General features: G+C 42.6%; 1 protein-coding gene across 16 annotated transcripts in view; it reads left to right on the top strand.

Annotated features, from left to right (window-relative positions):
- The window catches only part of EIF4G3 (eukaryotic translation initiation factor 4 gamma 3), a 505,170-nt gene that overhangs the window by 110,297 nt on the left and 368,975 nt on the right, over positions 1-25,898 (top strand). For 9 of the 16 annotated variants that reach the window (XR_012642393.1, XM_074976015.1, XM_074976010.1 and 6 more), the window contains exons 4-6: positions 2,098-2,193; positions 3,502-3,615; positions 10,630-10,662. Coding sequence is in view for 15 of the 16 variants with exons in the window: in XM_074976015.1 (XP_074832116.1) it covers positions 2,098-2,193; positions 3,502-3,615; positions 10,630-10,662 (243 nt within the window). In the remaining variant the exon portion in view is untranslated. The remainder of the gene's footprint in view (positions 1-2,097; positions 2,194-3,501; positions 3,616-10,629; positions 10,663-25,898) is intronic. The other 7 variants (XM_074976024.1, XM_074976018.1, XM_074976023.1 and 4 more) reach the window with 2 other exon arrangements.

The following is a 25,898-nucleotide window of genomic DNA, read 5'->3' as shown; positions in this document are numbered from 1 at the left end:
GTGCTCCCTCCCATTTCCGACCCATCTCCCAAGTCTCCATCTTCTCTACTTACCCGTGGGTTTTGCTCCCCGTCCCCATCAAACCTAGTTTAAAGCCCTCCTCACTATGTTAGCCAGTCTGTGTCCAAATAGGGTCTTCCTGCTCCTCGAAAGATGAATGCCATCTCTGCCTAGCAGTCCTTCCTGGAATAGCATCCCATGCTTCAATCCAGTGAGGTAGGTGCTATTAAATAGCAGGAAACCTTCCAGAAGTACGGCCTACGTGGCCAAGTGGAAAAGGATTTCCATTTAGGTATCTCAGAAGTGGCTGTCCCTCTTGCAGGCCTCGATACCCTTGATCTTGGACTACTTATGACATTCAAGTTGAGAGGGGCTGTCTTTATCCTCTGTCAAGGTTCATTTAGCAGCCATTTTGGCCTTTCACCCTTGCCTTGGGATAGCCTGCGTTTTCTCTGACGTGGATGAAAGGTTTATGTGGGCCCGTGTGTCTGTGTGGGACCTTAATCTGGTGTATTCAAAACTCATGGGGGCCCCTTTCAAACTCTTTGCTTCCTGTTCCCTGCTGTTTCTAAGTTGCAAAACAGCATTCTTGTTGACCATCACTTTGTCCAGGAGGGTATCCAAGTTGAGGAACCTGATGGTAGACCTACTATATATGGTCTTCCACAGAGACAAGGTTAGACTGAGACCTCATCCAGCATTCTTACTGAAGGTGGTCTCTTCTTTCCATGTAAACCAGGATATTTCTTTACTGGTTTTTTACCTGAAACTTCATACTTCTGCTAGGGAGCAGTGTTTACATGCCTTAGACTTTTGAAGGGCTCTAGCCTTCTATATGGCCAGGATCAAACCATTCAAAAAGTGACAGCAGCTATTCATAGTGGTAGCAGAGAGAATGAAGTGCCTTCCAGTCTCCTCATAGTGGATTTTCTCCTGGATAGTGACCTGCATTAAAGAATGTTACAGGTTGGCAGGGGTTCCCCATCTCCCGATCAGGACTCACTTCACCAGAGCGCAAGCATCTTCTGCATCGTTCTTGGCCCAAGTTCCTATCCAGGATATCTGCAAAGCAGCCACCTTGTCCTCAGTTGATACATTTATGGCCCATTATACACTCATGCAGCAAGTTTGGGAAGACACTGAACTGGGCAGGATGTCCTACATTCCTTCCCTTCTGGAGCGCCGACTCCACCTCCTAGGCATTGGCTTGTATTCACCCACTTTGGAATGAAAATGAGGAATCGCTCAAAGAAGAAAAGAGTTACCTGTTCCAGAACTGGTGTTCGTTGAGATGTGTTGCTTATGTCCATTCCAAAACCCACCCTTCTTCTCCTCTGTCAGATTATCTGGCAAGAAGGAACTGAGCGGGGGGTCAGGTTGGGTGGTGCTCCAACCCGATGGCTACCAGCTAGGGCAAAAAGTTCTCTGGCAACCGGGCATGCACCAATGCATACCCAATTTATAATGGACATGAGCAACACATCTTGAAGAACACTTTACAATATAGGTAACTGTCTTTTTTGAAACACTGCTCTAAGAGCTTCTGTGATTCAAGGAGAGTTCCGTAATTTGTGGTCTTAATTCAATGTTTTCCTTAGCGCTAGAATGACCACATGCCACGTTTTTTTTAATTAACAAATTTGCATCACATTTTGTTAAGAAATTTAAAGCTGAGAATAAAGAAAAAACTGGTGGCTGATAATTATCTACTGATGGCAATGTTGCAGTTGGGCAGTGTCATCGTTAAATAGCTAAAATTATTAAGGCAGATTACTTTTTTGACAGGTCTGTTAAGGAATGCCTGTGTCTGTTAAGGAATGATGGATGGAGAGTAAATTATATGATAGAGCACTTCCATTGACGTTTTTAAGTAGAATGTTCTGCAATTTCTAGTGTTACATATTTACAACTGTACTTGGCCAATATAAATTCATTGGCATTTCATGTAGTCAGAAAAGGATTTTATTTTGTCTTTTTTAATCTACCTATCTCAACAGTAATAACCAGTTCACCTGAAAATGTGTTTTGGTGCCTTTATTTACTTCCGTCTGAATAAATTATTGGTATATTAATATTTGTTTCTCTGTTCTTGTATAGAACCCTTATCCTTCAGGGCAGAATGCAGCTGCGGCCACATTGGTCTACCCCCAGACTCCTCAAACAATGAACTCACAACCTCAAACACGCTCTCCGGTAAGGGAGCACTTGTTTGCTCTAGCTTCTGTTCTTTCTCTATCATTTGTGCTTCTCTGTGTGTGACCCAGCATTTCTCTGGACAGTAGTTTATTTAATTCTGGAAGGAATTTCCAAATAGCAAATCATTTTTGCCTTTTAAAAACCTTTCAACTTGTGAGAAGTTTCTTTCTAGTTAGCCTATATGAAAACCAATCAATGTAGGGTTTTTCACCAACTTTCCACAGGCAAGATTTATTTTTAGTGTATATTTACACAGCACCCTCCTCTTTTTTGAACTTAGATTCATTATTGGTGTCTTTGTTCATTTTTTTTCTTTACAGGAAACATATGATAAAGTGTTACAAAGTTCATTAAGTAAAAGTAAATGTCCAAAATAGTACTTTCAGTCTCTGGTGGCTCAGAGAACATAACTTCTGAATTATTGCCACTGGATCAGTTTTAACTGTTATTGCCACTGGATCAGTTATAACTGTTTAATATATCACTTTGTATATGTACATGCAGTTTTTCTAGTAAGGGCTTTTTGTCAAACTTTGGACTCTATCATTCTCCTTTTATTAATTTTTTAATATTCTGCTATTTTAGGTTTCTCACTCCCTGAAACCAGCCTCATGTTGGGAAATCTGTACTTGTAGTACAATTATTTCTTATGCTAAGAGGCCTTCCTGCAACATCACTTCTTATCTCTACTTTTGGGGGCTGAGTAGATCACCTCTGATGTACTTAAAGCCTCAGCTAGCCTGGGGAGAAGCAGTCCATTGTCTCTCGCAGATCCACATCTCCTGCGTCGTAACACTTTGGGATGGGTACTGCTAAAGTTGCCTCACCCTCTTCAGCCCTCCTCTGTTTTTAGAGGGGTATGCTGCTTGAAGGTTGGCAACTGAAAGTCTTCAATACAGCAGTCTTGTGTTTATCAGGAATAAAATGGCATACACCCCTTCTCTCCTCATCCCCTCAGCCCCACCAATGTGCCATAACCCACTTCTGAAGCTTTCATCTCACATGAGTTCAGAGAAGGGTTAATCACTGTGGTCTGTTGCATCCTTGACCTTTATGCTGAGAGAGCCAATTAATGCCAGGTTTGGTAGTGTTCTTGTGATGTGGACAGTTGCACATTTGTAACTCAGCAGAGACCACAGTTCATTTTATGTAGTCCTCTCTTCTAATCAGCAGTAAATATTTTCTCTGTAAGTATGATCATCATCTTTATCTCTAATTCTTGACAACCAATAGGAAATGTACATGGTTAGAAGTGGAGCATAACCTAACTGAAGAGCGGCATCTCTAAACCAGTTTTTTTGACAGCCCAGCAGAACAGTGCCAATACATTGCACAGACAACTGGAAGAGGAGGAAGGTTTTGGAACAGAGTCCGGTTTACAGGTCCTTGGCTGGAAGAGGCTGGATAAAATACTGCATTGTAAGCAATATAACAAACTGTACTCCTTCTTGCAGGCAATTGTGCCAATGGCACTGTTAAAGTTTTTGTTTTTGTTATTTTTAAACCACATCTTTTTGTTGATTGATCTACAGAAATGCACTGCTTACTTCTTTGCTGGAAACAAGAGATACCATGGCAGTTTCTGCCAGGTTAAATGGTAAAGAATGATTTGAGAGGTTCTGATCATTTAGGATTTAAGCAGGAAGAATTTGGTTATGCACTTAAAGGAATGATACTTTCAGGAAATTGGTTGAAAATTCACAAATTTGTAGGGATTTTGCTACATAATTAGACGAAATAAGAGTTTGTCTGCAGTTGTCAGCCATTTCTCTGTGGTCATGAATTATTTTGTTTTAAACTAGTCTGTTTGTAGCTTTTGCCATCCGCTCTGCTAGTAACCATCACCATCCCTATTACTAAAATAAACACACACATAATATTTCATTATTACTTATCCCCAAACAAATGCAAGACTAGCTGGTACTGAATTGCTCTTGTGTTTATTTTGGGTTTAATTTATTTTAGTTTTACCTTCTTTTCTTTTTGTAGAGATGGGGAGGGCAGAAAGGGGATGAGACAGATGGCATGAGAACCCCTTTGCCATCCTAGTATTCTCTAGTGAAGTCCAACCCATTATACAGTTGACCTGGCTGGTGAAGATAGGTAAGCTGTTGCACTGCTGAAGTGACCCTAACGCCACATTCTAGAGCAGCCAAAGCTTATTCCATTCTATTTTTGCATTAAAAGGACATTGGCAATTGCACAATCTAGGCTTTTCTGTTCTGTGTGGAGAGCTGCCTTTGCAATTCAAATAACTTCATATATTTTCTCATTTAGTAATTGAATTGTCATTTGTGTTCGATACCAAGAATTTCAAAGTTCAGTTCCAGTTGGGGGAAAAAGGTTTTAAATACTGTTCTGCCCAAGTGTAATTAACACTTTACATCCATTTCCCCTGGTAAATTCTAACCCTAACCATTATTTTAAAGCAATCTGTCTAATGTAGAGAAACTGCTGCAAAACATCGTCTGGTAGAAGGGAATGTGTAGTAGCTGTTGTAATAAGCAACAAGAAATGTTTATGTTCATGCAGCATGCCAAATCTACATCAATATATGTAGAAGTTGCTAGCTGTGTATAAAAGCCTTTGTGAATGATACCGATAAGGGTGTAAGTGTCAGAAATCCAGGTTTCACAGAAAGCTGTTTGCCTTTATTGTCTACTGCCTTCACTATCTAAAGTAAGAACAAAGTTTCTATTTTTAATCTGAGCCAGCAGTGACTACAGTTTGTTCTGTTGCTTACAGCTACTGATAGGAGTAAAGAATATTGTAAACAAGAATGATAAAAATCCGTAGCCAGTGGTGACCAGTGCAAAATAGATTAGGGTAGTTTTCTACTAACTTGGACGTTTTATTTTATTTTAGTCTTAACATGTATTATATTTTATTTATGGAATACATTTCGGCTTAAGTGTTTTTAAGATACAACTTTCCAACTCTTTTTTTCATTATCAATTCAAAGTTAGCATTTTCAATGGAACAGTGATAAGACAGATACCTCTGGTCTCAGGTTAATCAACGTAGTTTTTTTTACCCTACTTCTGGCTTTGTAGAGCTTTTGAAGCAAATTTCTTTTTCTTCTTTCATTGGTGGATAATAGATCCTGTAGTCCATTGGGAAATCACTATGTGATCCCTGTCCTTGTAAAGAGAATTCCTGTCCTGTTTTCTCAGATGTGAGACAGAAGAAACAAAACCTATACTCTGCTTTTAGGGAGTCATCCTGTGAAAAATCTGAGTTCAGTTGTAATCTGCTCGTCATCTGATTAGTCTCCATGTACTGTCACAATAGTATCAATGTAGCTGCCATCCTCCTATATACCTAAACCTGGTTGAATGTGGCTAGTTGGTTTGAACAATAAATATATTTTCAGAATAATGTGGCTAGTTTGCTATCGCAGTAGCCATTCTAGAACCACCACAGAGCTGGTTGGCCACCACGGATCTAAAGGTTTCAAAGTGGGATTAGAAGCTGTGTGTACCAGGTGTCTGTTTAGTATGTCACATGACAAATTAACAAAACTATTAAAGTTGAAACATTAATTTTTAGTGTAGTGAATTGAGATTTTCTTGTGTTTAAAATCTGAAGTTTAGAGGAAATATCACATGGGGATTGTTTAGAGCAGAAAAGAAATAATAGTATATGTTTTTTGAATTGGTTCTATAGATTATACTTTATCCACTCTCATGGTGGAAATAGACTAGGTGATTTACTTCTTCCTGAGATTTTGTTTATTCTGCATCCAACTGCAATGATGAGATGAAGGTAGGAGGAACATATAAACAGTACAGAATAAACCATAGTGTTTATAGACTATTACTTGGAAGAATATAGGCAATTTTAAAAAAATGTTTCAGCAGGAAAAGGACAATCAATTCTATTAGTGCTTAATGCTTGTTTTGCTTGTGTTATATTTGCTGGTGTTGGAAACATTAATAAGCAGTGAAACAGAGCTGTAAACGAGCCTCACCACATTTGCTTATTTTTATTCATTAATTGGTTTATTTTTTTCCATTTCAATGAAATAAAATCTCAGTAGCTTGAAACTACCCTTTGTTACCCACTTAGAATCGTTTAACTATTCCTGTAGTTTGTGTATCAAAATGTATGAACTTACTGATGGGTGTACTTTTCTGAGCTTACTGTTCGTTATTAAATTCCAGCTTTAAATGTGTGGTAGCCCATGAGAAGTACAATTGAATCATAGAATCACAGAGCTACAAGGGACCTCAAGAGGTCATCGAGTCCAGCCCCCTGCCCCAAGCAGGATCAACCCCAGCTAAGTCTTCCCAGCCATGACTATGTCAAGCTAGGTCTTAAAAACCTCTAGGGATGGAGAGTCCACCACCTCCCTAGGTAACGCATTCCAGTGCTTCACCACCCTCCTGGTGAAGTAGTTTTTCCTCATATCCATCCTACTCCTCTCCTTCTGTAACTTCAGACCATTACCACTTGTTCTGCTATCTGACACCACTGAGAACAGTTTTAGAGTCCCCCTTCAGGAAGTTGAAGGCTGCTATTAAATCACCTCTCAGTCTTCTCCTCTGCAAGCTCAATAAGCCCAGATCTCTCAGCCTCTCCTCATAGGGCATATGCTCCAGCCCCTTAATCATTTTTGTTGCCCTCCGCTAAACCAGTTCCAGCACATCTACATTCTTTCTGTACTGGGGGGCCCAAAAGTGGATGCAGTACTCCAGATGTGGCATCACAAGTGTCAAATAGAGGGGAACAATGACCTCTCTAGGTTGCAATGCTCCTCCTAATGCACCCAAATATGCCATTTGCCTTCTTGGTTACAAGGGCACACTGTTTGCTCAGATCCAGCCTTTCATCCACTATAATCCCTATGTCCCTTTCTGCTGTACTGCTGCTTAGTCAGTTGGTCTCCAGCCTATAACAATGCTTGGGATTCTCTTGTCCTGAGTGCAGGACTCTACACTTCTCATTGTTGAACCACATGAGATTTCTTTTGTTCCAATCCTCCCATTTATCCAGGTCCCTCTGAATTCTCTCTCTACCCTCCAACTTACCTACCTCTCATGCTAGCTCGGTGTCATCTGCAAACTTGCTGAAGGTGCAGTCTAGTTCCTCATCCAGGTCATTAATAAAGATGTTGAACAACACTGGCTCCACAGTCGAGCCTTAGGGCACTTCAGTTGAAGCTAACCACCATCCAGATATTCAGACATAGACCACTACCTGTTGGGTCTGACCTTCAAGCCAGCTTTCTCTCCATCTTATAGTCCATGTATCTAATCCAGGCTTCCTTAACTTATGGGCAAGAATATTGTGAGAGACTGTATCAAAAGCTTTTTTGAAGTCAAAGTATATCACATCCACTGACTTCCCCATGTCCACAGAGCCTGTTACCTCATCGTAAAAGATAATCAGATGGTCAGGCAGCACCTGCCCTTGGTGAATCTGTGTTGACTACTTTTGATCACTTTCTGCTCTTCCAGGTGCTCCAAAATGGGTTCCTTGAGAATCCCTTCCATTATTTTCCCAGGTACTGAGGTAAGGCTGACCAATCTATAGTTCTCGGGATTGTCCTTCTTTCCTTTTTTAAACATGGGCACTACATTTGCCTTTTTCCAGACATCCAGGATCTCTGCTTATCTCCAAGAGTCTTCAAAGATAATGGGCAAAGGCTCGGCAATGACATCTGCCAATTCCCTCATTACCCTTGGGTGCATTAAATCCAGACCCATGGATTTGTGTACATGTAGTTTTTCTAAGTAGCTCTTAACTTATTCCTTCCCCACCAAAGGTTGCCCTCCACCTTCCCACACTGCACTATCTAGCACCATAGTACGAGAGTTGTCCTTGCCCGTGAAGACTGAGGCGAAAAAAACATTGAGTACTTCAGCTTTTCTTACATCATCTGTCACTAGTTTACCTCTCTCATCGAGTAATGGCCCCACACCCTCCCTGATAACCCTCTTATTGTTAACATGCCTGTAGAAACCCTCCTTGTTACCCTTCACATCCCTTGCCAGCTGCAGTTCCAATTGTGCCTTTGCTGTCCTGATTACTGCCCGGCATTTTCCAGCCATATATTTATACTCCTCCTTAGCCATTTGTCCAAGTTTCCACTTCCTATATGCATTCTTTTTGAGTTTAAGCTGATCAAGGATTTCCCTGTTAAGCCAAGCTGGTTGCCTACCATATTTGCATTTCTTACTATGCAGTGGGATGATTTGTTCCTGTGCCTTCAGCAAGACTTCTTTAAAATTGTTGCCAGTTCTCCTAAACACCTTTCCCCTTCATCTTCATTTCCCAGGGGATTCTGCCCATCAGTATCCTCAGGGAGCTGAAATCTGCTCTTTTGAAATCAAGGATCTATATATTACTGCTCACCTTTCTTCCTTTTGTAAGCATCCTGAAACCTACCATCTTGTGATCACTGCAGCCCAGGTTGCCACCCACTTCTATTTCTCCTACTAGTTCTTCCCTGTTTGTGAGCAGCAGGTCAAGTTGTGCATGGCTCCTGGTCAGTTCCATCAACCCTTGGACCAGGAAGTTAACCTCAACATTCTCCTAAAACTTCCTGGATTGTCTGTGTGCTGCTGTATTGGTCTCCCAAGAAATGTCTGGGTAATTAAAGTCTTCCATGAGTACCAGGGCCTGTGATTTGGAAGTTTCTCTTAGCTGTCTGAAGAAATCCTCATCTACCTCATCTCCCTGATCTGGAGGTCAATAGCAGACACCAACTAAAATCACCTCTATTGCTTCTGCCTCTAAGCTTAACCCAAAGACACTCAACTGGCTTTTCTCCCTCCTTATACTGGAGTTCTGAGGAATCAAAATGCTCCCTCACATAGAGCGCAACTCCTCCTCCTTTTCTTCCCTATCTGTCCTTCCTAAACAATTTATACCCTTCCATGACCGTGCTCGAGTTGTGCGAGTCATCCCACCAAATCTCCTTTTTTCCAATCACTTCATACTTCTTGGACTGTGCCACTTCCTCTAGTTCCTCCTGTTTGTTTCCCATGCTTCTTGCATTGGTAATATGCATTAAACCAGTCTCCACCCTAGTATAATAAATTAACGGAGCTGTACTGTTTTTTCTTGCTTTCCTACCTGCCTTAAATTACTGGTAGGGACTGCTAGCAAAGTTTTAGTGAATAATGTTTTGCTGCTCCGCATAAAAACTCAATGTGAGATCTCATTTAATATACTGTGTTAAATTATTTGAGCTATCAATAGATTAGCAGAGCTATTTGAGAAAAGACTGCAGTGCAATTAACACACTGAGAAGTAAGGGCTTAAGTGCCTAACTTGATTTCTGATTAGAGATTTCCTTTATTTTTTATTTAATTTTCCATTCACTGCATTCATTTTATGTATATTTTAATTCTCAGCTAATTACCAGATTCTGTTTTAAATGTTTGAGTATGTTAAGTACTGAATCCTTTCTGCCATTGTAATGTGAGAGGGTGGAAAGTCATCTAACTATATGAGTACAGTACTAGGAAACAGGGACTCCTGAGTTCTGTCCAGGCTGTGCTATTGGCACACTGTTTTCCAGGGCAAATTTGCTTCAGTTTCTACATTTGTAAAATTGGGATAAGAAATACTTGACTACCACATAGTTGGGCAGAATTATATGGCTAGAATTGGTAAAATACTTTGAAGAGGATATGTACCATGTATGTGCAAATTATTGTTAATTAGTGTTGTTTGCCTTAAAGAGATTTTCATGCATTCTGTTTAGTTTGCAGGGCACTAGAGCTATGGCTACATGGTGCCATAACTGCTATGTAAATTGTGTTGCTTATTTCAAGTAGATTTTGAAATAGGCTGTTTTGACACATGGTGCTTTCTAAACGGCGCCACATGCTGAAATAAAACGCTATTTTGAGGCATCCCTGTACACTTCCTGCTATGAGGTACACAGGGATGCTGGAATACTGCTCCCATTATTTCCAAGACTGTTTCAAGACAACGGGCATGTTTCTTGATGCAGGCAGCTAATATGGGATATCCCCATACCCCAAAATATTGCCTGTTATGTGGACATAGCGTAGAAGTGCTTACCTGGCTATTGGTTGCTGTGTAAGCAGAGATGTCCATTCTCTATGCTCCAAAAAATTGAGTCACTCAGATCTCTTTAAGGATATTGTCTTATTTCAAACACTTAATATTTAACCCTTTTCTCTGAACTGTATTAAAAATGTTTATATTTTTGCTGCAGAATGCCTTTAAGATGGCTAGCATCTTTGGTTGTCTCTCTGCCAGTTCTGGCAGTACTGGAGTGGTGGTAACTAGTTATATTGTAGTATCTGTCTGTCACTGTCCTGCAGCAAAGTTATGACTTTTTGTAGTTTTTCTTGTGGGTTTATTTTGCATATAGTGTGACATTTTATTTTTGTTGTTGTCTTTCTGACTCTTTGTGCCTTTCCTTTTGTGTTTGTTTCTTCCGCCTTCTCTCAGTTTGCAGCGGGGCCTCGACCTGCCCATCACCAGGTACAGTACTCTTGCCCCTTCATTGTCACCCAAAACTAATCTGTTGGGAGAAAGGGGAGGTTGGAGGTTACCCACCTACTAACTTTAAAATTGCAGGCTTGCTTTGTGAGCCAGATTCTTTTCCAACAATAGTAACTGTTATAACCTTAGCCAACAAGCAGCCTTAATACCCAGTGATGCTTTGGCTTTTGATTAATTTTATTGTACCTGTTATTAATAATCACACTTAAAAGATTTGCTTAGCTTAAAAAATTAGACTCTTGCTAGGTTCTTTCAGGTTTTCTTGCATTTGGTGAAATCTCTGAAACTTGCTTGAAACTTCAGGTGGTTTCAAAGGGAAGTACACACAGATTTTGGTGGAAATTTGTCATCCACATTCCTTTGAAAATCTCAGTCTTTAAATTCTAATGGCTTTGATCAATACACATGAGTTGCCAATTTATAGAACTCTGAGGAATGCTCTGTTTGAAGAATTATTTGTTTGCTGTAATGTTTGTTACTGTATGTAGCAAAGTTAAATTTCTAGGAGTCTGTGCTATTCCAACTGGCGAAACTGGACTTTGTATAATACTATTTAACTGTAATGAGCAAGTAATTGGTCTGCTAAACCCAGGGTTGTGAACTTAATCCCTGAGGAGGCCATTTGGGGATTGGGGCAAATCGATGTCAGGGATGGTGCTTGGTCGTGCCAGTAGGGCAGGGGACTGGGCTAGGTGACCTTCCAGTTCTATGAGATGTGTGTCTCCATATGAAATAGTGTATGACCTCTTTTGTATATTCTTCATATATGTAACTTGCTTTGTGAGAAAGCAAAGATCAGTAGCTCATTCTTCTAGTCTGCTGATCTTTCAAATCTTTGAGTTTTAATTCAAAGGTAGTAACTAATTTTTTGGGTGGGGAAGCCTTTAAAATTTGAATAGTGGATATAAAAGTAATGGGGAACACTGCGAAATTAGTTGACATATTAGAAGTGATTTGTTATAGTTATTCGACTAAACCAACAAAGGGTGTATCATGGCCTACTCAAACTGGTAAATCTCTTTATCTTTCAGTTGCACTGTGTTTTAGTTCATCCTTATGAAAACCAATTATTTTTAAGAAGGAGAAGATCTTAATGGATTCGACTACTTTTTTGTCCCACTACACGTGCTTATAGACTCTAATGTTGCTGCCACTTAAGTTTATGAAAAAATTTCTGAAGAAGTTCATGAAAACAAGTTCCATGGACTTCAGTTGAGCAAAATCAGGTGCTTAATCAATCAGGGTTTTGTTCCATGAGAAGGCATTACTTTCGTCTAATTTAATTCATGCTTGTTAGTCAGAGGCCAGGTTTATGCAGAAAAGTTAAATTGATCCAGCCAAGGCAATCATGTAAAATGAGTGATGTAGATAAGCCATCTTAACCTGCCATTGTAGACAGCACTAGGTTGGGGGAAGAATTCGTCCATGGGCCTAGCAACTGATGATGTGCTGACCTACTCTGGGTCCCGGGGGTGCGTGTGGGGTTTGATACAGCGGGGGGAGTCGGGTGGCCCGGGACCGACCACCCCACCGCTATAACAGACTTATATAGTAGCAACAAAGGGTCCTGTGGCACCTTATAGACTAACAGAAAAGTTTTGAGCATGAGCTTTCGTGAGCACAGACTCACTTCATCAGATGCTGCAGCATCTGATGAAGTGAGTCTGTGCTCATGAAAGCTCACGCTCAAAACTTTTCTGTTAGTCTATAAGGTGCCACAGGACCCTTCGTTGCTGTCACAGATCCAGACTAACACGGCTACCCCTCTGAGCCTTATATAGTGTAGCAGCAATATGTGATCCAGTGTATCTACTTTAAACCCTAGGTTTCCACAGTATTATGAGTACCAGGAACAATAACACTCTGATTGTGAACACCACAATGCCCTGTGGCTGTTCTAAGTCCCAATAATTCTCTATACAGCCCCAGCTAGTCCAGCTAGTGGTATTTACCAATAGTGATTGATTCATTTATTCGTAATTACAATTACTTAACACTTGTCTTATATATTTATTTGGCATAGGCTAGACACTAGGTCACATATAGATGTATATAATTACATGTGACTCACCAATAACATCCAGTGCTCCCACATCGCACCAACACCTACGTTACAGCGGCCCTTCAAGTCAGAGATACGGCTTGGTTGGGACCTTTCGTGGGGGTGACGTCCGGGTGATCCGGCCGGGGTCTGCTGTCTGGACTGGAAGTTGCTGGCCTCCGCCTCGTGTCCAGGAGCCTACACCCTTGTCCCTGCTAAATCACCTTTTATACTGTTTCTTACTTGGGGGTTCAATACCTGGCCAATTAAAGCGTTTGTTACCTAATTTGGACTTTGTATCCTCCCGGCCTGTCAGAACATGTTACAAGATTTCCTCTGTCCTTGGTCATTTTCCGAACCTCCCCCCGGGTCCCTCTGATGTTGCACAACCAAGATGTTCTCTTTGGGGGGCTTCCAGCTACTTGCCCCAGCTGTTCTCTTTGGGGACTTACTATCTGCTTGTCAGGATGTTCTCTTTGGGGACTCTCCAACTACTTGTCAACTTTCTGATTTCTTTCTCCTGGCCTGACTTCAGACCTTCCTGCCGTTGTATGATAGCGTTCCAAGATGGAGTGTATGGTCATTCTGCCTTGCGAGTGAGGCCTGGCCACCAGGTGCTTGTGCTCCCACAGCAACCACCTCTCAGGGAGCTGAATTAAAATTGCTAATGCGAGAACTCCTCCTCTCGCAGTTGTGAGATGTCTGCATTGAAGTGCTATAGCAGTGCAGCTATGCTGCTGTAGGTTTTCAAGTGAAGACAAGCCTTGTGCAATGCTATCTAATATAAAGAGTGAGCTGTCTTGTTTCCTGAAGATGATAGCAGGTGGTAGAGATGCAGAGTTGGCAGCGAGGACTGGTTTGTGATTTGTAGTGGCTGGTGAGGATTTGTTTAAGGTTGGCAGGCTGTCTATAGGCGAGGACAGGCCTGCATCCCAAGGTCTGTGAGGGTGAACTCACCAGCCACTACAAATCACAAACCAGTGACTCTGGGCCTGGAACCATCCCCTGCAGCAGTCCTCTCTGCCAACTCTGGTCTCATATCTACACCAGTGACATCATCACAAGACCTAACACCAGCTATACCATCAGGGGCTCCTTTACGTGCACATCTACTAATATAATATATGCCATCATGTGCCCGCAATGGCCCATTGCAATTTACTGTACAGTTTCTCTGTAAAAGAATAAATGGACATAAATCAGACATCAGGAACGGTAATGTACAGAAGCCTGGGGGGGAACACTTCAGTCTCCCTGGACACTCAGTGGCAGATTTAAGGATGTCAGTTCTGAAACAAGAAAATTTCAAAAATCAGATGGAGAGAGAAATCTCTGAGCTGCAATTTATTTTCAAATTTGACTCCATTAACCATGGATTAAACAGAGACTGAGAGTGACTCGCAGTTTACAAAGACAGCTTCTCTGCTCTGGGTGCTAATGTCTCCCCGTTAGACTCTGACAAAGGCTCACATCGCCCTGTCTGACTTGTTTTTTCCTCTTATGATAAGTACTGTTGATACTGGGCCATTTCCACCTTGCTGAATAGACCTTGTCAGCTCTGGCCCTCCCTCTTACTGGGATCCCACTCTTTAAATACCCCTCTGAAACCCCCCCTGACTCATGCATCTGATGAAGTGGGTCTTTGCCCACGAAAGCTTATGCTCCAAAATATCTGCTAGTCTATAAGGTGCCACAAGACTTCTTCTTGTTCTCAAAGCTCTAGACTAACACGGCTCCCTCTCTGATACTTAGAACCAAAAATAGTTGTCAAGGTTGACAAATCAGAAGAATTGTAATCAAGGTGGGCAAATTACAAGAGCAGAGGGGTGGTAGGAGGGGGGGAAGTCAAAAGTCAGATAAAAACAAAGTATGTGAAAGAGTCCATATAATGACCCAGATAATTGGCATCCTGGTTCAAACCATGTGTTAATGTGTCGAATTTGAATATGAAAGAGAGCTCAGCACTCTCTCTTTGCAGGTGATTCTTAAAGTTCCTTTCAGTGAAACACAGACTTTCAGATCATTAACGGAATGGCCCACTCCATTAAAAATGCTGGCTGACAGGCTTGTGAGTTGAGCTTTTTCATGTCTGTTTTGTGTCCATTCATTCTTTGTCAAAGAATAACAGAGAGGAAGCCGTGCTAGTCGATACACTATCAAAACAAAAAGCAGTCAAGTAGCACTTTAAAGACTAGCAAAATGGTTTATTAGGTGAGCTTTCGTGGGACACACCCACTTCTTCAGACCATAGCCAGACCAGTACAGGCTCAATATTTAAGGCACAGAGAACCAAAAACAGTAAGCAAGGAGGACAAATGAGAAAAAGATGATCAAGGTGAGCAAATCAGAGAGTGGAGGGGTGGGGGGAAGGTCAAGAATTAGATCTAATTCTTCTAATTCAGTGTAATTCTTGACCTTCCCCCAAGGGTAATGAGGGACTTGGCAGATGTCATTGCCGAGCCTTTGGCCATTATCTTTGAAGACTCTTGGAGATTGGGAGAGATCCTGGATGACTGGAAAAAGGCAAACGTAGTGCCCATGTTTAAAAAAGGAAACAGGGACAATCCTGGGAACTATAGACTAGTCAGCCTTACCTCAATCCCTGGGAAAATAATGGAGGGGGTCCTCAAGGAATCCATTTTGGAGCATGTGGAAGAGCAGAAGGTGATCAGGAGTAGTCAGCATGGATTCACTAAGGGCAAGTCCTGCCTGACCAATCTGATTAGCTTCTATGATGAGGTAACAGGCTCTGTGGACATGGGGAAGTCAGTGGATGTGATGTGCATTGACTTGAAAAATGCTTTTGATACAGTCTCTCACAACATTCTTGCCCATAAGTTAAGGAAGCCTGGATTAGATACATGGACTATAAGATGGAGAGAAAGCTGGCTTGAAGGTCAGGCCTGACGGTCAGGCCCAACGGGTAGTATTCAATGGCTGAAAATCTGGATGGTGGTTAGCTTCAAGTGAAGTGCCCCAAGGCTTGGTTCTGGGGCTAGTGTTGTTCAACATCTTTATTAATGACCTGGGTGAGGGACTGGACTGCACCCTCAGCAAGTTTGTGGATAACACCAAGCTAGCAGGAGAGGTACATAAGTTGGAGGGTAGAGAGACAATCCAGAGTAACCTGGATAAATTGGAGCATTGGAACAAAACAAATGTGAGACAGTTCAGCAAGGAGAAGTTGTAGAGTCCTGCACTTGAGATGGAAGAATCCCAAGCACTGTTATAGGCTGGGGACTGATTGGCTAAGCAGCAGTATAGTGGAAAGGGACCTGGGAGGGCTGGGTATGAATAAACAGTATGCCCTTGTAGCCAAGAAGGCTAATGGCATACTAGGGTGCATTAGGAGGAGCATTTGAAACAGATCTAGGGAAGTGGTCATTAGAACATAAGAACATAAGAATGGCCATACTGGGTCAGACCAAAGGTCCATCAAGCCCAGCATCCCATCTGCCGACGGTGGCCAATGCCAGGTGCCCCAGAGAAGGAGAACAGAAGACAAGTGATTTATCTCCTGCCATCCATCTCCTGCCCTTGTTATGAAGGCTAGGGCACCATACTTTATCCCTGGCTAATAGCCATTTATGGACCTGACCTGCAAAAATTTATCAAGCTCTTTTTTAAACCCTAATAGAGTCCTGGCCTTCACAGCCTCCTCGGGCAAGGAGTTCCACAGGTTAACTGTGCGCTGTGTGAAGAAAAATTTCCTTTTATTAGTTTTGAACCTACTACCCATCAATTTCATTTGGTGTCCCCTAGTTCTTGTATTATGGGAAAAGGTAAATAATTTTTCTATATTCACTTTCTCCACACCATTCATGATTTTATATACCTCTATCATATCGCCCCTCAATCGCCTCTTTTCCAAACTGAAAAGTCCCAGTCTCTCTAGCCTCTCCCCATATGGGACCCTTTCCAAGCCCCTAATCATCTTAGTCGCCCTTTTCTGAACCTTTTCTAATGCCAATATATCTTTTTTGAGGTGAGGAGACCACATCTGCACGCAGTACTCGAGATGTGGGCGTACCATAGTTTTATATAGGGGAAGTATGATATCTTTTGTCTTATTATCGATCCCTTTTTTAATAATTCCTAACATCCTATTTGCCTTACTAACTGCCGCTGCACACTGCGTGGATGTCTTCAGAGAACTATCCACTATAACTCCAAGATCCCTTTCCTGATCTGTCGTAGCTAAATTTGACCCCATCATGTAGTACGTGTAATTTGGGTTATTTTTTCCAACATGCATTACCTTACACTTACCCACATTAAATTTCATTTGCCATTTTGCTGCCCAATCACTCAGTTTGCTGAGATCTTTTTGTAGTTCTTCACAATCCCTTTTGCTTTTGACTGTCCTGAACAACTTGGTGTCATCTGCAAACTTTGCCACCTCACTGCTTACCTCATTTTCTAGATCATTGATGAACAAGTTGAACAGGATCGGTCCCAGGACTGAGCCCTGGGGAACACCACTAGTTACCCCCCTCCATTGTGAAAATTTACCATTTATTCCAACCCTTTGTTTTCTGTCTTTTAACCAATTCCCGATCCATGAAAGGACCTTTCCTCCTATCCCATGACCACCTAATTTACATAAAAGCCTTTGGTGTGGGACCGTGTCAAAGGCTTTCTGGAAATCTAGGTATATTATGTCCACTGGGTGCCCCTTGTCCGCATGTTTATTAACCCCTTCAAAGAATTCTAATAGATTAGACAGACACGACTTCCCTCTGCAGAAACCATGCTGACTTTTGCCCAACAATTCGTGCTCTTCTATGTGCCTTGCAATTTTACTCTTTACTAGTGTTTCTACTAATTTACCTGGTACTGATGTTAAACTTATCGGTCTATAATTGCCAGGATCTCCTCTAGAGCCTTTTTTAAATATTGGTGTTATATTGGCCGTCTTCCAGTCATTTGGTACCAAAGTGGATTTAAAGGATAGGTTACAAACCACTGTTAATAACTCCGCAATTTCACATTTGAGTTCTTTCAGAACCCTTGGGTGAATGCCATCTGGTCCTGGAGACTTGTTACTATTCAGCTTATCAATTAATTCCAAAACCTCCTCTAATGTCACTTCAATCTGAGTGAGTTCCTCAGATTTGTCGCCTAAAAAGGCTGGCTCAGATTTAGGAACCTCTGTAACATCTTCAGCCGTGAAGACTGAAGCAAAGAAATCATTTAATCGCTCCGCAATGGCACTGTCTTCCTTGATCGCTCCTTTTATATCTTTATCATCCAAGGGCCCCACTGCTTTTTTAGCAGGCTTCCTGCTTCTAATGTATTTAAAAAACATTTTACTATTGTTTTTTGAATTTTTGGCTAGCTGTTCCTCAAACTCTTTTTTGGCTTTTCTTACTACATTATGACAGTTAATTTGGGAGTGTTTCTGTTCCTTTCTATTTTCCTCACTAGGATTTGACTTCCACTTTTTAAAAGCTGCCCTTTTCTCTCTCACTGCCTTTTTAACATGGCTGTTTAGCCATGGTGGTTCTTTGTTAGGTCTCTTACTGTGTTTTTTTATTTGGGGTATACATTTAAGTTGGGCCTCTAGTATGGTGTCTTTAAACAGTTTCCATGCAGCTTCCAGGGATTTTAGTTTAATTACTCTACCTTTTAGTTTCTGTTTAACTAGCTTCCTCATTTTAGTGTAATTCCCCTTTTTGAAATTAAATGCCAGAGTGTTTGACCGCTGCGGTGTTCTTCCCAACACAGGAATATTAAAAGTTATTATATTGTGGTCACTATTTCCAAGCGGTCCAGTAACAGTTACCTCTTGGACCAGATCCTGCGTTCCAGTCAAGACTAGATCGAGAATCGACTCTCCCCTTGTGGGTTCCTGTACTAGCTGCTCCAAGAAGCAGTCATTTAAGGCATCAAGAAATTTAATCTCTGAATCCCGTCCTGAGGTGACATGCACCCAATCAATATGGGGATAATTGAAATCTCCTATTATTACTGTGTTTTTTATTTTGATAGCCTCTCTAATCTCCCTTAACATTTCAGCATCACTATCACTGTCCTGGTTAGGTGGTCGGTAATATATTCCTAATGCCATATTCATATTAGAGGAATGAATTGTTATCCATAATGATTCTATGGAACATTTTGATTCCTTTAGGATTTTTACTTCATTTGATTCTATATTATCCTTCACATATAGTACCACTCCGCCACCCGCACGACCTGTTCTGTCTTTCCGATATAATTTATATCCCGGTATGATAGTGTCCCACTGATTGTCCTCATTCCACCATGTTTCTGAGATGCCTATTATGTCAACTTCCTCCTTTGATATGAGGTACTCCAGTTCACCCATCTTATTAGACAGACTCCTAGCATTAGTGTAAAAGCATGTTAGAAAACTACCACTATTTATATGTCCGCCTTTCACAGACGTGGTGGATTTTTTTATGCACGATTGTTTCACATCTGATCTTGCCCATATATTATTTCCCACGTTCCCTATCTGACTAACTTCTAGGGAATCCCTGTCTATGGAGCCTTGTGTAAGAGAAGTCTCCGTCCGATCCAGGTGCTCCCCCGCACCAATCGGCTTTCCCCCACCTCTTAGTTTAAAAACTGCTCTATGTCCTTTTTAATGTTTAATGCCAGCAGTCTGGATCCACCTTGATTTAGGTGGAGCCCATCCTTCCTGTATAGGCTCCCCCTACCCCAAAAGTGTCCCCAGTTCCTAATAAATCTAAACCCCTCTTCCCTACACCATCGTCTCATCCACGCATTGAGACTCTGAAGTTCTGCGTGTCTATCTGGCCCTGCGCGTGGAACTGGAAGCATTTCAGAGAATGCCACCAAAGATTCCCCTTTATTCGGCACTGGTGAGGCCACATGGAGAGTATTGTGTCAAGCAGATTTAGAGAAGTGGTCGTTCTCCTTTATTCAGCACTGGTGAGGCCACGTCTGGAATATTGTGTCCAGTTTTGGGCCCCCAGTGTGAAAAGGATGTGGATGTGCTTGAGCTGGTTCAAGGGAAGGCAGCAAAAATGATTAAAGGGCTGGAGCATAGGACCTATGAGGATAGGCTGAGTGATTTGGGTTTGTTTAGTTTACAGAAGAGAAGTCTGAGGGGTGATTTAATAGCAGCCTTCAGCTATCTGAAGGGGAGCTCTAAAGAGGAGGTTGAGAAACTGTTCTCAGTGTTGTGAGATGGCAGAACAAGGCGTAATGGTCTGAAGTTAAAGAGGAGGAGTAGGTTGGATATTAGGATAAACTACTTTACCAGGAGGGTGGTGAAGCATTGGAATACATTGCCTAGAGAGGTGATGTGTTCTCCATCCCTCGAGGTTTTGTATGTCCTGGCTTGACAAGGTCCTGGCTGGGTTGACTTAGTGGAGGTTGATCCTGCTGAAGCAGGGGGCTGGACTAGATGACCTCTTGAGGTCCCTTCCAGCCCTATGATTCTATGAATTAAGGCCCCTGGTTCCCTATAAAAGCCCCCCCCCCCCCCGGCAGATGTAGGGAAGGATCTGAACTGTGGACAAGGAAGAGAGACCAGAGGTTCAGAAGAGCATGGTGATGCAGCCAGGTACTGGGGGGAAGCTGCTAGAGAGAAGTGGTGAAGAGCAGTGGCTCAGGGAAAAGGTCTCTGTGTTTGTGACAGGGGTTAAAGCCCCATCAGTTACCTCTCATTTAGCATCCCTGGTCTGGAGCCCAGAGTAGTGGGAGGGCCAGAGTTCCCCCCACCCTTCCCCTGGAGAGCTACCCTACCGGAAGTACAGGAGCCTTGCTCCCTGCCCCCACTCGGGACTTGCCTGTGATGAGAGAGGCTTGGTAAGCAGACACCGTTGTCTTAGGAACAACCCAAGGCAGTGAAAGGGCTACCATGAGTCTCTGAGGCACATTAGAATTTGCCAGGAAGTGCAAGACCCCAAGGAGGGCTAGCAAGGGACTTGTCACACCTTGTATTAGGAATCTTGAAGCTAATGTATAGTACTTTGTTCTTGTATGAACTGAAAAAAATTAGTGTTTTGTACACTTTTAAACCTCTTGGGTTAGTTAAAATATTATGTAGATGTTTCATAGCGAACCCAGAATGAGAATTTTTTTATTCTAAACATTTACCAGTACTGAAGTACACTATATTGTGCACTAAGTTTTCCTAGGATATTGGGGGTGGAGGTGGGGGGAGGGAACAAAAAAACAAAAGCAGAGTTCTGGTGTTCTTACAGTTTCAGGAAGAGTAGATTTTTATCCTAAATTTACATTTTCTGCATAATATGCATGTTATCACATGGATAAGTCACATCTCTTGTGAATTGATTCCATATCACTTTGAATGATCTCATATATTACAGAGTATTCTTCGAGTGATTGCTCATGTGCATTCCAATGTCGGTGTGCATGCACGCAAATGCCCAGTTGCCGGAAGTCTTTTTCCCCTAGCTGGTAGCCATTGGGTTGGTGTTGCACCCCCAAAGTGGCGCTGTTATGGTTACCAGTATATATACTGCCTGACCCTCTCTCCACTCAGTTCCTTCTTGCCATGGTGATGGTTGTCCGAACTCCCTGTGTTCATGGGAGCAAATTTTTTCTTGCTGCTGGCCTTATCTGTAGATAGTTAACAGTCATAGTCATTAATAAAGTACTCAGTGTGTTACCAGTTTTTGCTATATAGTTGTTGGGCCCACGGTGGGCTGGCTGGTTCCCCACTCTCGTGGTCCAGGTGCTAGGGCATGCCCAGGTCTCCAGGCTTTAAGATTGTGGAGACTGTGGCAGATGCATGCCGAAGAGCGATCCCCACTCAGTCTGTCTGAAGTGCCTGGGCAAGAGTCATCAATGACATTGCTGTGTGATTTGCAAGACTTTTAAGCTGAGGATTCTAAAAGATAGGACACAACACCTGACAGTCTTCCCAGTGGAAGCTGTGCTTCAACCAGAGCATTCGCCATTGGCAGGTCCGAGCATGATGTCTCTTGTGTGGAGTGCGCTGTCACCAACTGTGAAGTTGGCACTGATAATGGACAGAGGTGCTCAACAGTGGGGTGAGGGGCCAGCATCATGCCCTTCCAGGCGGCATAGATCTCTGTCCCCGGTCCGGCATAAGTGGAAGAGGCATGATAGGAGCTGGTCTACTATAGCACCCAGGAGAAGGGATGAGCCTGAGATGCCAATGGTAAACTGTCACAGGGGCAGGACTTGGAGAGCTGGGTGTTGATGACGACTCGAGGACCCACTTCTCATTCACCTGAGCTGCCTTTAACGCCTAAGGCATTCCATGTGGCATTCCATAAAGTCTCCTGAAGATCACAGTGCCTTCCTCACCTCCCAAGACTTTGGCACTGCCAGTATGCGTACGGAGCTGTCCTCTGTCACAGGGTAAGCTAGCTATGATGGCACTGTGTTTGACATTGGTGGCATATTTGGTGGTTCAGTACTGATGCAGGTGCCAGCACAGTTGGCGCCAAGACAGGCTCCTGCAGGTCGTGCACCTCCCTGGTCCTTGGCATCAGAGGTGTCAGGTTCAGAGATCGATTCTTATTTTTCAGAATTGGACAGGAGCAGCAGTGACCATTCCTCATCCTGTCAGAGCATATATTCGAGGCATGGTTGGAGCCATCACAATTGGCAGGCATCTCCACAATGGCCATTTTGTACCCCCTGGGCATATAATGAATCTCAGTGCCAATTACTCAGATTGCAGTCTGGGACCCCTCTTGGCAGCATTGGAAGTTCCTATGATACCTTGGCAAGCACCTTCGGTTGCCCTTGGGGTGCTGCTGTGGGAGGCACCGTCAGACCAATCAACTCCAGGTGACAGGCCAGTGCCAGTGCCGCCCTGCCCATGGTGCTGACCTTGACAGCACCAGTGTCATGTGCATTGGTGCCGATGTCCTCAGCTTTGATGCCATATGAATGAGCCCTGCCAGTGCCCATAAACTCGGTGGCCTCAGCACCTCTCCCACACACGTTGGCTTCAGCATCCCCCCCACCCCCGTGGGTTCTACAGCTCTGACAAATCAATTATTTTTTACACCTCTGGCGGTGGATATGAATTCCTCAATGACCATTGACCCAGTAGTTGGGTGAGAGTGGCTGGCACCTGTTCATTTTTCTCCCTGTAATGAAGCAGCAGCAGGTTCCTCTGCTTTGAAGGTGTTGGAGGTTGGTTGGCTACTTCAGCACCTCATGTGTAGGGTGGCTCAGAATTTGGGTGTCCAAGCTGAAGAGGTTAAAGATGAGGCAGACCCCATGATGGACATTCTTTTGTCTACGGGACCCTCCCTTGATCAGGAATCATTCTGTGAGGGTGCAGTCATCTTCAGCAGAATTCCTGGCCAATGTCCTCATTCAGGAGATTTGTAGGGTGGCCACTTTATCCTCCATATTCACATTTGTGGCTCATTACTTGATTACGCAGCATGCTGGAGAGGATGCAGTAGTAGGCGGAGCTGTACTGCAGTCATTTTGGGGCTTTGACCCCACCTCCTAATTTCAGCTTGTATTTGCCTACATTGGAATGCACATGAGCAATCACTCGAAGAAGAAGAAACAGTTACCTAGTTCCATAACTGGTATTCTTCAAGATGTGTTGCTCATATCTGTTCCAAAGCCCATTCACCCTCCCCACTGTTGGAGTAGCCGGCAAGACAGGAAATGACCTGGGAGAGGGTTGGGTGGTGTATATATTGGCAGCCATAACAGCACCACTCCGTGGGGTGCTGCACCACCCTGATGGCTGCTGGCTGGGGGAAGAAGACGTCTGGCAACTGGGTATGCATGTGCGTGCACACCTACATTGGAACGGACATGAGCAACACATCTCAAAGAACAACAGTTACAGAAATAGGTAACTTTCTTTACTTTAGTGCTATTTCCTGTAATTATTATACCATTAATATGCTCAGATGAGCATGACTTATGTTCTTGAAGCTGACTGGCAACTTTAAAAAATTATTTAAAATGTATTATGAACATGTCAGTTACAATTATTTAAAACTTATTAATATAAAAACAACATTGAAGCTGTCATGGTTTCATAACCTCTGGAAGCACAGATATTTTTCAAGTAAACGATCCATATTAGATGAAAAAGGTAAGCAGTTCTTCTCTCCCTTATCAGCAAATCTGTTTTCTGGAGTAGGGCATATTTATACGCGTGGGAAATGTCCTTTGTGACTAGGAAGTGAACAGGTGATGGTGGGAGATATTTTTGACTCCTCACCTCCATGTGCAGAGCCATAGGGAATGTTCTGTCCTTCCACCTCATCCTTGAAGATAGATGTGATATGGGAATGTTATCTCCATACAAATGGAGCAAAGTTCCCTGAAGTTGGAGAATCAAACAGTTGTGGCTGGTTCTGCTGTGGGAGCAGTTGTTGGCTGTTTTTCATTGTGGATATTTGAAAGGATAAAGAGTCTGTGAAGGAACATGGCTGGTACAACCATAATGTTAGTATTTAAACTAGTGCCGTGGTATAGTAGAACCCGTTTATGTGTTTTCATTATTTCTTTTAATATATAAAAGCACCCATCACGCAGTCTCTGGGTAGTAAAAGATAAAGTACAGAATGCGAGGACGACTGCTAATACTGCAATACCATGGATAAACTACGTACCATAATCTTCAGTAACAGAGACCTTCAGGCAGATGCTCTCTAGGTCAGCCCTTGGGCTTTTGCTGGCTAATGAGGGAAGTAAATTGCAGAGCCAGGGCACCTTCTCTGCAGAATCACTGTCTCTGGCATCCAGATATCTAAATTCAGATGAAAGTAATTCACATTCTTCAAGTTAGTATCCCTGTGGGTGCGTCACTCTGGGTGTCAGTGTGTCCTCGTGCTGGCACTTGGAGATTCTTCTATAGCCATGGTTTCCCACCATCTGCAGGAGGTTCTCTTTTGGCTGTATCTTCCTATATAATTCCTGTCTTCCTCTTTTGGCTGTATCTTCCTATATAATTCTTAGTTGGTGACCTTCTGCATCCATCCTGTTCTCAGGATCTTTCTATAACAACTCCTCTCAAACACCAATATCCTTCTCTTCAAGTCTTTCATTATCACCCATGCCTCACACGGTACAACATGCTGCTGAATACACACATTTTCAAGACTCTCAGCTTTATTCCTAAGCTAATTGCTTTTGCTTTTCCAGATTTTATCTATTGCCTTCAAACTTGCTCTTGCTTTTGCTATTCTAGTCACTGTTTCCTTCTTACAGTCTAGATCACGTCATGTTGCTCCCCAAATACGTGAACTTCTTTAGTTTGATCCCATCTACACTGATCTTCCTTCCTATTTCCTTATCTCCAGGTACCATTGTCTCTGTTTTACTGATGTTCTTAATCAGTCCTTACCACTTTCCTTCCTCATTTGGCACCTGCACCATTCTCACTAACTTCTCTTTATCTTCCTTGATGAAAACTATAACCTCCATGAACCTCAGGTTGTTAATTCTCATCCTGTGCACTGATATCCTTTCTGCTCTTCCTTGATCTCACTAGATGCATGATGCTGGATGATTATGATACTTGGTGATACTGGATCTCCTCGTCTTGTACCTCTGCTTGTTCTAAACCCACTTCCAAGTCTCCGCATGTTCTCACTGCTGTTTCCACGTTGTCATTGGTATCCTTCAACAGCTGTATCAGTTTGTTGGGCATTCCATATGACTCCAGCGCACCCAAGTTGCTTTCTGATGTATACTGCCAAATGCCTTCTGAAAATTGACAAAGCAATTGTAGATGTTCTTTCTTCGAGCTTTCTCCGCTGTCAATCTTAGTGCCAGTATCAGCTGTATGATACTTCTGTCTTTCCTGAAACCTGCTTGCTCATCCTCTAGATCTGCAATCTCAGTCTCTCCATCAATATCATCATCAGCACCTTGCCCACATGACTCATTAGGGCAATAGTTCTATAGTTCTTGCACCATAATGCACTTCCTTTCTTGAGTATTGTCATCAGCACAGTTCTAGTCCATTCCTTAGGTGCCGTCCCTTCTTTCCACGCTATATTGCATAGTTGGTGTATTTCCTGAATCATTCTTTCTCCACTGTATTTGCTCATCTCTCCCAGGCGCATATCATTTCCAGGGCTCATGTTGTTCTTTAGTTGTTTTACTGCTCTGTCTACTTCCCTTTCAAAATATGGGTCTTGCTCTTGATGTTTGGCTGTGATATCTCTGTCAGTTCTTCTGTCAGGTATCAGAG

The sequence above is a fragment of the Carettochelys insculpta genome, chromosome 23, assembly GCF_033958435.1.
Source record: "Carettochelys insculpta isolate YL-2023 chromosome 23, ASM3395843v1, whole genome shotgun sequence".
Classification (NCBI taxonomy): Eukaryota; Metazoa; Chordata; order Testudines; family Carettochelyidae; genus Carettochelys; species Carettochelys insculpta.
Note: the sequence above shows the minus strand (reverse complement) of the source record. Positions and strands in the feature narration are given on the sequence as shown.